The 12,185-nt window shown below is 43.9% G+C and overlaps 1 protein-coding gene across 1 annotated transcript in view; it reads right to left on the bottom strand.

Annotated features, from left to right (window-relative positions):
- The window catches only part of DSCAM (DS cell adhesion molecule), a 741,375-nt gene that overhangs the window by 117,322 nt on the left and 611,868 nt on the right, over positions 1–12,185 (bottom strand). Inside the window, exon 18 of the mRNA XM_061192687.1 lies at positions 8,672–8,742. Coding sequence (XP_061048670.1) covers positions 8,672–8,742 — 71 coding nt within the window. The remainder of the gene's footprint in view (positions 1–8,671; positions 8,743–12,185) is intronic.

The raw sequence follows: 12,185 nt of genomic DNA, 5'->3' as shown, positions 1-12,185 counted from the left end.
TTGTTTTTCTCTTTCTGACTTACTTCACTCTGTATGACAGACTCTAGGTCCATCCACCTCACTACAAATAACTCAATTTCGTTTCTTTTTATGGCTGAGTAATGTTCCATTGTATATATGTGCCACATCTTCTTTACCCATTCATCTGTCAGTGGACACTTAGGTTGCTTCCACGCCCTGGCTATTGTAAATAATGCTGCAATGAACATTGTGGTACATGACTCTTTTTGATTTATGGTTTTCTCAGGGTATATGCCCAGTAGTGGGATTGCTGGGTCATATGGTAGTTTTATTTTTAATTTTTTAAGGAACCTCCATACGGTTCTCCATAGTGACTGTATCAATTTACATTCCCACCAACACTGCAAGAGGGTTCCCTTTTCTCCACACCCTCTCCAGCATTTATTGTTTCTAGATTTTTTGATGATGGCCATTCTGACCTGTGTGAGCGGATACCTCACTGTAGTTTTGATTTGCATTTCTCTAATGATTACTGCTGTTGAGCATCCTTTCATGTGTTTGTTGGCAATCTGTATATCTTCTTTGGAGAAATGTCTATGTAGGTCTTCTGCCCATTTTTGGATTGGGTTGATTGTTTTATTGATATTGAGCTGCATGAGCTGCTTGTATATTTTGGGGATTAATCCTTTGTCAGTTGCTTTGTTTGCAAATATTTTCTTCCATTCTGAGGGTTGTCTTTTCGTCTTGTTTATGTTTTCCTTTGCTGTGCAAAAGCTTTTAAGTTTCATTAGGTCCCATTTGTTTATTTTTGTTTTTATTTCCATTTCTCTAGGAGGTGGGTCAAAAAGGATCTTGCTGTGATTTATGTCAGAGTGTTCTGCCTATGTTTTCCTCTAAGAGTTTTATAGTGTCTGGCCTTACATTCAGGACTTTAATCCATTTTGAGTTTATTTTTGTAAATGGTGTTAGGGAGTGTTCTAATTTCATTCTTTTACATGTAGCTGTCCAGTTTTCCCAGCACCACTTACTGAAGAGGCTGTCTTTTCTCCATTGTATATTCTTGTCTCCTTTATCAAAGATAAGGTGACCATATGCGCGTATGTTTATCTCTGGGCTTTCTATCCTGTTCCATTGATCTATATTTCTGTTTTTGTGCCAGTACCATACTGTCTTGGTTACTGTAGCTTTGTAGTGTAGTCTGAAGTCAGGGAGCCTGATTCCTCCAGCTCTGTTTTTCTTTTTCAAGATTGCTTTGGCTATTCGGGGTCTTTTGTGTTTCCATACAAATTGTGAAATTTTTTGTTTTAGTTCTGCAGAAAATGCCATTAGTAGTTTGAGAGGGATTGCATTGAATCTGTAGATTGCTTTGGGTAGTATAGTCATTTTCACAATGCTGATTCTTCCAATCCAAGAACATGGTATATCTCTCCATCTGTTTGTATCATCTTTAATTTCTTTCATCAGTGTGTTATAGTTTTCTGCATACAGGTCTTTCATCTTCTTAGGTAGGTTTATTCCTAGGTATTTTATTCTTTTTGTTGCAATGGTAAATGGGAGTGTTTCCTTAATTTCTCTTTCAGATTTTTCATCATTAGTGTATAGGAATGCAAGAGATTTCTGTGCATTAATTTTGAATCCTGCTGCTTTACCAAATTCATTGATTAGCTCTAGTAGTTTTCTGGTAGCATCTTTAGGATTCTCTATGTATAGTATCATGTCATCTGCAAACAGTGACAGCTTTACTTCTTCTTTTCCAATTTGGATTCCTTTTATTTCTTTTTCTTCTCTGATTGCTGTGGCTAACACTTCCAAAACTATGTTGAATAATAGTGTTGAGAGTGGGCAACCTTGTCTTGTTCCTGATCTTAGAGGAAATGGTTTCAGTTTTTCACCATTGAGAACGATGTTGCCTGTGGGTTTGTCATATATGGCCTTTATTATGTTGAGGTAAGTCCCCCTATGCCTACTTTCTGGAGAGTTTTTATCATAAATGGGTGTTGAATCTTGTTGAAAGCTTTTTTTGCATCTATTGAGATGATCATATGGTTTTTCTCCTTCAATTTGTTAATATGGTGTATCACATTGATTGGTTTGCATATATTGAAGAATCCTTGCATTTCTGGGATAAACTCCACTTGATCATGGTGTATGATCCTTTTAATGTGCTGCTGGATTCTGTTTGCTAGTATTTTGTTGAGGATTTTTGCATCTATGTTCATTAGTGATATTGGCCTGTAGTTTTCTTTTTTTGTGACATCTTTGTGTGGTTTTGGTATCAGGGTGATGGTGGCCTCGTAGAATGAGTTTGGGAGTGTTCCTCCCTCTGCTATATTTTGGAAGAGTTTGAGAAGGACAGGTGTTAGCGCTTCTCTAAATGTTTGATAGAATTCACCTGTGAATCCATCTGGTCCTGGGCTTTTGTTTGTTGGAAGATTTCTAATCACAGTTTCAATTTCAGTGCTTGTGATTGGTCTGTTTATATTTTCTATTTCTTCCTGGTTCAGTCTCAAAAGGTCGTTCTTTTCTAAGAATTTGTCCATTTCTTCCAGGTTGTCCATTTTATTGGCCTATAGCTGCTTGTAGTTCATAACTTGTTTATAACCTAAGAAGTGTTCTAAAACAGAACAGGGAAAGTGTCTGTCCTCAGGTATCTTGTATTATGCCAGATTCATCCAGGCTCCATGTGAAGCTTTCAGGAGAAACCATCTGAAAGGACTGCAGGCTGATGAATGGAGTTGGCCTTGCTCTGAGTCCTTAGTTGAAGTTCAATTTTTGTCTTGTCAGGGTGAATTAGCTGAGAGGTCCAGCCTTTTCCCTGGGATGGAACGGAGACAACCTCTCTAGGCTGAGTCTCAGCTAACTTGTCTTCCCAGAACGCCCAGGTGTGAGCCTGCATCCCACACTCTTGGTGGCTCAGCAGCCTTTGGAAAGCTGGCCAGCATCTTCTTGCTGCCCTTTGAGGCTGGGAACTAAGAGGACTGCCTGCTTAGGTTGGGAGGCCAGCCAGGACCTTTAGGGCAGGCAGTTTGGCAGCTCTGCTCTGGGACAGAGAACTGGGGTCCTAGGAAAAGGCCAATCACATGGCTAAACCAAAAGGGCGAATCTGATGGAGAGGTGCGGAGAGAGGCAGAACATATTCCAAAGAAGCAAATAAGCAATGAATGGTTTTATGAAAGGGATCTGTATATTTTATACATGTGCAAAAAAGTAAGATGCTAATATAGTCATGTAGGGTTTTTTAAGGTGTCCAGAGGTTTCCAAAGGAAAGGTACCCCCTCTTTATATGCATATTTTAACATGAAGGTGAACAATGAGTGGTTCATGTATTTATTTAACAAATATTGACTGCACTTCTACTGAGAATATAACAAACAAAATATGCCCTCTACCCTCATAGAGCTTACAGTCTAGTTAACTGTAAGAAGTTAAGAGAGAATGATCCTACTCCCTGTGGATGACCAAGAAGTTTTGAAATCAGTTTGGATTTTTCTTCTCTCATTGTAGGGGAAAGAGGTAAGACTTGTTAATATGAGAAGGACTGACAGTTCCTTATCTATTTGTCAGGCATACTGGTCATCAGGATTCTTAATAAAACTGCAGAAAATCTAACTCTAGAACCAATTGATTAGTTCATAAAAGAAATGTAAATGTTGTAATTTTTTCATAGCCTAAGGATTAAAGCAAGAGTTTAAAAATTAAGTAAAATTAATTTCAAGGCAACCCTTTTGAATTTCAACTGACTTAGGAAAGAAAAATGTTGACTTACTACTCCAGTTATGCTAAGGTTAAGTTTACAATTTGCAAAGAAAGTGGTAGCAGGTAAAATGTACAGGTTACCTATTTTCTTTAACCTTAGTGGGGTTGGGTAACATTTGTAACATGAGGCTGGAAGGAGTAGGAAGAGGAAATAATAGTTGTTGAACCTTCCCATGTACAAGTGCAGTATCGTCATTCAACGTACTTTAGCTCATCAATTGCTTCGAAGCCCGGCAGGCAGAGTCAGATTGCCAAGGTAGGTAGGGGTCTTTTGACAGTCACGAGCCCTCAGATCTTGGGCAAACCCCTGCAACCTGAGGAGGTTGTACAGAACTGGGTATACCCAGCACACAGATCCAACAGTATAATGCATGTAAGAATTGAGCAGCGTGCCTGGCAGAGAGCAAATGCTCAGGAAGACAGGTTTCCCAGGAATCCCCGCCAGGAAATACCAGTGCTAGAAGGCGCTCCTTTCCAGTGGGGTATTCCTTTCCCTGGAGGAAGAGGGATTTGGATGTAGAAGTCAAGTGGAGTCTGCAGTTTATTAAATCATTGCTATGAAGATCACTGGCAATAAGGCAGTTTTGTTTTTAAATGACAAACTAAGCCATTTTCCCATTGTAAGAGCTCTTCTCTGAAACATATACTAGATTGTCATGATGCCTCAATTACTTGGAATTATTGGGGATTGTGGAGGTGTGGTGCTCTAGTTAAAAGTATCCTTCAGATTTCTAAAATTTAATTAAATCCCCAAATACCCAGTGTTCATATTTTATGGAAATCACGTGTCTTCTGCAATGTTATTCATTCTAAATAAAATCTCAGTCAGACAGGAGGATACTGAAGGGCAGGAAAGTGGCAAAATCATTCTCAGGATTTTTACCCGGAGTCAGTTTGTTTTCAGCAATGCAATATTTAAGCAGTGGAAAATTTCATATTTTCAGGATAGCCTATGGCTCTAAAAAGATTTCTCATTCAAAACAAAACAAAACAAAACATTTACGTCAATAGGAAAAAAAGTCTCTGCCTTAAATTGCATTCTCTGGGTAAATGTTTTGCGATATCTATATTCATTAAATATTCCAAACTCTGAAAGTTTTATTTAATGAGCATATGTAAATAGCCTTCAAACTGTCCTCAATTTGCATAAAATGGGATCAGTTGATTCTGAGACTGACCAGAAGGTGACAGGGACTGTCAAAAGAGACTCGTTCTGTCAGTGTTTTTATACTTAGGAGACAGACTAAAATCCGAATTTTCTGAAAAACCAAGGAATTCTCATTTAGTTTTACAATTTTCAGGTACTTGATCAAATACGTGGTTATCAGTAATCCGTAGCCTTCAATATGCTTTCTGATTTTGAATAACCCCAGCAGAAACATGCAGTAAACTGTATTTACTTATGCAAAAGGCTTATGCAAACTTTTTGTTTTTCGAGCGGTGTGGAGCAAGAGGTAGGAAGTGAACCTTTATTATCATTTGCCTAATTTTTATTTTACTTAGAACTCTTACTTTATCTCTTGAGTTCTTGCCAAGGCACTGCTTAGCAACTTTAAGTAACTCAAAATATGTAAAATTATGGAAAAGCCCTTTCTGAGCCTTCATCTTCCATAATATAGACAAGTTAATATGGTCTCGGTTCTTGGGCATCTTCCCGTGGGCTTACATTTAAGTGATGCTCGGATGCCCATTTCCTCTAAAATGTATCACACTTTTACTGGCTCATTACTGCCATTTATTTTGCAATCAATTAGAGTAGAAACCCACATGCAGAATGGCTGGTCTATCTGGGACACTGAATGTGGGTACAGTGTGGTCCACCACCGTACGTGCGGGTGTATTGTACCGTAGCATGAATTAGACTCTTGCCATCTTACAGCCTGGTTTTGGGAGATCCTAAAAGCTAGGGGGCCTTCTCCATGGCAGTTTCTGAAAGACATGTGCTTCAGAGGCTAGCGCGACATAAGCACTTGTTATTCACATATGCACTCATTCATTCATTCATTCATACAAACCTGCCAGCCACCAGGATCAAGGATAAATAAGACACTCCCTGCCTCCAAGGAGCTCACAAAACAGCAGAGGAGATGCGACGAAGTGGACCGTAGAAAGCGTGTGACGGGGATCTCATGGAGCTGTCTCCCAGAATCATGGGTGACACAAAGGGTCGAACAATTAATTCCACTTTGGAGACTTACACATCTTCACGGAGGGAGTCAGGCAGGACCAGAGCACTGAGTAAGCAGGACGGGACAGGTTGGGGGTGGAGGCGGGGATGCTACAAACATTGAGAGCAGCAATGACAGTTGAGGAGAGAAGAGGACAGCACGGTCCCCTAGAACTGGGGGAGGAGAGGGTGGTAAACCTGAGACAGGATGCTGCAGCCTGATGCTGGTGGCTGGGCTGTCCTTTGGGGTTTGATCTATAGCCAGTAAGGCATGTGTAACCTCTGGCGGACTTGAAAATTTAAACATTTGAAACTTCTCTTTGGTGAAAGAAATAACCAAGTTAAGCAGGAAAAGTTGTTAATTTCGTTCAACAGAAGGTGTATGTTACAAAAGTGTTGCTTGTACAGGGATAATTAAACAAAATTTAACTTCTGTCTCTGATGTTATGAAATGTCCGCCAAGCTGCCCCTGACCTTTAGGAGGTTTAGTGTCTAAAATGGCTATATTCCCACCCAAAGCCCAGAGCTGTTCTTCCCTCTATCTCATGTCTCTTCATTGAGCGCATCTTTTACTTCTGATGAGTTTTCTTGTGACCCTCAATGAGTTTCTGCCTCAGTCCCCCCAATATTTCCATCCCGGCTGACAGATGTGTGGCCCCCTCCTTGGGCTAACACAATTTCTTCCTCTTTTTTACTTCTTTCTCCTCCTTTCCTATTAGCCTCTTTACACAAAATGTAAATCTGGAACTTTAACGCCATAAAATAAAGGCATATTTTATGTAACATATCATACTTTGGATTACCTAGACTCGCATACAGTTTGGTTGAATCAGTGACACACTTTCATGACGCAATCAGGCCAGTGTGAAACGACAGCCAATCAACGGGCAGCCCCTACTCCGCTCAGTGGTACCCACATCCTTTTCTGCAGCCTGCTACCCTGTGAGAAATCACGGTTCCATGAATAGGACAGCAAAACCAGTTCACAGTCTAGTGGAGGTGAGGCCTCCTTTCAATAGCCCACGACTTGTTCATCCTTTTGACATTCAGAAGAAATTTAACTGCAACCTATGACTTTTCCTGCTGCTTTTCTATGGAGACAGAGAGGATGCAATGGCTTTTAAAGCCTCTGAAGTTTCTATTTTTAGTTATAAGAGCTCTGGGGACAGACACCTCGCTCCTGCAGGACACAGAAAGCTCTAGGGGCCACTGTAATAGCTTTTCAGCGGCAAAAGGCAAGAGAATGTGGAGGGCTGGTGGAGGAAACTTCCCAGCCTTTAACACAAGACAGAGTGAGTCAGCATTCCGTTTGCCCAGTGGCTGGGCTGCGTGTGGGGCTGTGGCTTGCTGAGCGCCTTTTATCGCGCAATGTGTGATGCTCACAGCTGGCGGATGTGCTCACAAAGACGAACGGCCCCCTCCCCACCTGGCTCGGCCTGCCCTGTCTGAGCAGCTGAGCAGTCGCGCTGTGTTGCCCGCTGGAATCACAGCTCAGTGGCCGGGCTGTAAAAAGCCAGCACAAAGGGGCTTGCTGCCCTACTGTGTGTTAAAACCCAAGGTGATGTCCACCCCAACCTTGAAAATCCTTTTGTTTTGTTTTTTTTTTGTTATAGAGGCTGGTCACTTTATGAAAGAGCTGATGCTAGAAGGAAAAAACCCAACAAGTGGTGCAACAAATGAGGTTTTTAACGGGACCGAGAGGTGGGCAGTTTGAAGACCTCACTGTGGCTCTTACCTTCCTCTCTGAGTGAGAACACAGAAAAAATGGCGAGGAAGGAGGTAAGAAGAGAACATGTGCGATGAGAGAAACCCAGAAGTGGAAAAGTAAGTGCAACTTTGCAGACGTTCTGACCCAGTAACAGCATTCTAGATAAAATGGAATGTGGGCTAAGGCAGTTGGCTCCAAGACCACATGAAGGGGGTGACTAATTCTCAAGCAGTCTCACCCACCACGTCAGTGACTTCAAGATCCCTGGGGCAGCACTGCCTAGTGTGCTGGTTTGTGATGAGCTCGGGCCAGAGTATCAGTCAGCACTGTTTCCTTCACTGACAACGTTTTGCTAAGGAAAACATGTCTGCCGGAGGAAACAGCGCGCTGGATGGTGTGCTTGCTTGCATTGTGGCTCGCGCTTTCTCTCCCAGCAGCTGGCAATGAGCCCTCAGCCCACCAGCAGCCAGTCTGCCTCTGCTGGCCATGCTGGAGGGACCACTGCCTGGGACGGCAGCTGGCCCAGCGCCGCCCCCCTTCCCTGGCTGTGTGTGAGGCCACCGCTAGCTAGGGGCGCAGCAAGGACCTCTGTCCTCCCTGCCACTTGGTGGGCTATCTACCACACCATGATTTGCTATTTAGGAAAAGCAATTAGGAAAAGTTTCCACTGCGATGAATTAACAAGTGCAGTTATGCACATCCGTTTCCCGATTTGCGAGTGGAAAGCAGCACTTAGGACACGATCACGATTCAAAGACTAAAAATCAGGCCCCCAGACTTCACTCTCTGTAGATACAGAAGTTGCTGTAAATGTATTCAAAATGTGGATACAAATACTGTATTTTAATAAAAGGGCTTTTAATCTAACTCTGCCACATAAAAGTTTCATATGTATAAATTTGCTGTACACCTGAAACTAACACAACATTATAAATCAACCATACTCCAGTAGAAAATAAAAATTAAAAAAAAAAAAAAAAAGGTGTTCGTGCCTTGGCATCATAATACTTAACACGAGTGAAGTGCTCTCCACCCTCCATGGAAAAAGTGCCAGGAAGACAAGTGTTTGCTGAGTTTACCTTCCAGGTGACCCTGATGCTCTGAGAAGAGATGGGCTCCAGGTGAACTTCCTGAGGGGGGCCGTCAGGAGCTGTAAAGACCAAAACCCACAGACCGGTTAGAGATGGGTTCCAGAGCGTATAGGAACCCATACAATAACACGCAGGCCCAGAAGACAGGCCACAGCAGCTTTAGTGGGAAAACCAATTTTGCGGAGTCACTGCGTACGTTTACCTCGTGCTCACTCGCTCCTAGAAAAAAATAGATTCTGAGGACTCATCCTCGTATTCTTCCTCACCTTGTCCTTGACAACTTGGTGAATAAACCTCAAGTTAATAAACCCGTAAAACAGGAAGTTGTAAAACAACATTTCTTTGATAAAACTCTATAGTGGCTGCTGAAGACCCCTCTCGTTCCTTTGGAAGTTTTGTTTAGTGACGTGCATTGGGGCCCCTCAGGATGCTCAGAACTACTTAGGGAAGAGAAAAAAGGCTTTTGAGTCTCTTTGATGGCTTTAGTTCTCTACACTTTCCAATGGGAAACTCTTATTAACATGGGGCTGCAGCCACAGAGGACAGACACGGTGGAAGAGTAAAACAAAGCATGCAACTCACTCCAAACTATTTCCAGTGGTTGCAGGGGGGCCACTTACCTCCCAGGGACAGTCAATCACTAGGGATGTACTAGGTACTAGGGATGTAGGTACTAGGGATGTACCCTGTACTACGTACACAGCATGGAACTTAGAGAGAGGAGACATCCTTGTCCAGCAAGAGTCTGTAATCTAATCAGAACACCCGGCCAAGCACACAGAGAGGAAGATGTGGATACAGCACAGCACATATGCAAGTGTCTTCGGAGAAATGGAAGTAGACAGTAACCCAGGGGTCAGCAGGGAGAGACCCCAGTGGGTGATCACATATTGTCCGAAGGACAGTTTTTCAATCCCTGCTGAGCTACGAAAGGGCCATTTCTGTGGATGTGGAGATGCTAGTTTGCAGAAGGGTGAAGAACACTGGGAGATGAGAAATCAGGAATGGTGAACGGAAGCCAAACTGAAGGGTTTGGAAGTGAGAGGAAGGGGAAGGAGAAGGGTCATTTTAGGGGAGATGCGAGAGCAAGGGAAACACGTTTTCTGTTTTTCAGAGAAAGAAGTTTTGAGTGACACCACAGTGCAGTTGCTGAGTTGGTGGGTGTTTGAGTCTTTCTGCCTGAGTTCAAATTCTTGCTCCCTCGCTTAGTAGCTGGGTGGTTTTTTCCAGGTCACTTAATTTTTCTGTGCCTCAGTTTCCTTCTCTATATAATGGGACAATACAACTTATGTCAGGGTTGTTATGAAAACAGCGTCCTCAGAACACATAAGCAGTAACGATGATTATTATTCTCACTGGGCGTTTTTACGGGGGAAGTTGGAGAAATTCAAATAGCCAACAGAAAAGTTACACTCGAAGGGACAATGTCCCAGCAGAGAAGTGAGAGGACAGAAGCAGGAGGGGAGGTGGTGGAGAGAGGGGGGCGTAGGGGCCAGAGCCGCTGGGATGGGAGGAAGAGGAAGCAAGGAGGAGCTTCGGCAGACCTGCTGGGGAGGGAAGCAAGGTGAGCGAAGACACAGGTACGCTTGCTGCTTGGAGGGAGCGGGTTCAAATCTGATAGTCTCTCTGTTCACCAGAATCCTAAGGGGCAAAGTCAGGGGAGAGTAGTGGGCACCAGGAACACAGTAGAGGCTTGCATGGTTGCAGTGGCCTGTGGAAAAGAGTGTGCCCTGCAAGTGAGAGCACTGACCCACCGGCGGGGGTGATTTCACCGATGAGGATAGTGGGCAGTGGAGCCAGCGGTCCCATTGCGGGGCTTTATGAGACCACTGATGGCTGCAGGAGAAATGTCGCTGGGTGGATTGGGGATAAACAGTGACAACGGGAGAGAAGCAGCGGATGCTGGAACTGTTACTAAGTAGAGTAATAAAACCTGAGGGCCGCTCCCCTACACGAAGGAAGAAAGGCGGGGGGCAATTCCACAGTCGGGGCTGGTGGGACTGGGGGAGGATGGTAACATGAGGGTGCAAGAGAGGAAGCCGAATTTCCAGAAAAGACGATTCATTACATTTGAGAAATATGAATTTGAAGGGAAGTGGGGACATCGTACTGAGCTGTCTGCTCAGCTACCGGAAGTGTTTACAAGAACCAGGGAGAGTCAGGTCAGCAGGTTGCTCCCTTCTGCCCGCCCTGCATCTGCAGTCTAGCGAAGCCCTCCCTGAAATCGGCTCTTAATGTCTCTGTCCTCACTGGGGACATAGCCTGTGCCCCTGATAGCCTGCTCCAGACCAGCATCTATGCCTGGCTCAGGTGTCAGTTTTGTTCCTAAACATTAATTCTGGTCTTCACTTTACCTCTTTAAAGGGGACATGGGCCCAGCGCATGCTCCAAACTTCTCGCCCCTCACACTAACTTTGCCCCTCTCTGTGTCCTGCCTTCCTCCGCAGGTGTCTGTTCTGTGCACCCCACCTCCACGCACCCTATGTCCCAGCCAGGTCCAATATCTCAGGGGAACCTAAACACACCTGCCCCCGGGCAGATCGGAGCCTGTCTTTTGCTCCATCAGTTTCCTGCCCGTGCCCACAAGCCCCCGCCTCAGCCTGGGGACAGTCTTTCCCTCTTTTCCCAACAGACTTGAAGCTGTGTGGCCTCAGGAACCCAGTCCAGAGAGAGTCCTTGCTTTGAAGGGTGAAGCAGTGCTCGGATGCTGAAGCTCAGAGCACACTTCTTCCTCCCCAGCAGGGCACAGGGTAGTTAGTTTTCCAGGGGTCCTGCAGCTTCTTGGATTTATCGATTCTCCAGGTGAAAAGGCTGTGCTAGCATTGAAGCTAATTTCTGGAACAGTGACCCAGGGAGAGGCTGGCATCCAGCTACCTGTGACCATTGTTATGTGTCTGCACCACATTTCTGCTCACAGGGTCAAGCCCTTTATGCAGGAACATTTCGCTATCAGATCCAAGGAAAGCACGTGGAACAGATTTCTCTCACACACCGAGAGTTCTGTGGTCAGCGAGAAGCATGTGGTTCATCCATTAAAATCCTTGAAAAATTCTGTTGAAGTCTGACGGCTATACTGATGCTTGATTATTTTAATTTAATTATGCTAAATCACACTGAACAAGGAACCTGCTCACTAGAAATCGAAGGCATTGTTGGGGCCCCATCCATTCCACATCCTTTGGCCTTTGCTGCAGCCTTTTCAGGGGCATGGCAGGCAATGGTCACAGCCTTCATTTTCTCATTGAGACATATTCATAATTAAAAACAAAGGTACTAGGAGAGTGTTTAAAAAATGTCCTCGATTCTATCAGAAAACATAAAGTGTGAATTGGGGACAGTTTGTTTTTTCAGTCTGGTCTGGTATTTTATGAAGGTCCCTGTGAAGTGGTGGAGGGACAGTCCCTGACTCCAGGACAGACATGACTATTTGTAAGGACACAAAACCTTTTTTACTTAGCCTGTAAATACTTCTGTGATTTGTTAGTAATTCATTTATTAGTCT

The sequence above is a fragment of the Eubalaena glacialis genome, chromosome 6 (genome assembly GCF_028564815.1).
Source record: "Eubalaena glacialis isolate mEubGla1 chromosome 6, mEubGla1.1.hap2.+ XY, whole genome shotgun sequence".
NCBI classification, from domain to species: domain Eukaryota; kingdom Metazoa; phylum Chordata; class Mammalia; order Artiodactyla; family Balaenidae; genus Eubalaena; species Eubalaena glacialis.
Note: the sequence above shows the minus strand (reverse complement) of the source record. Positions and strands in the feature narration are given on the sequence as shown.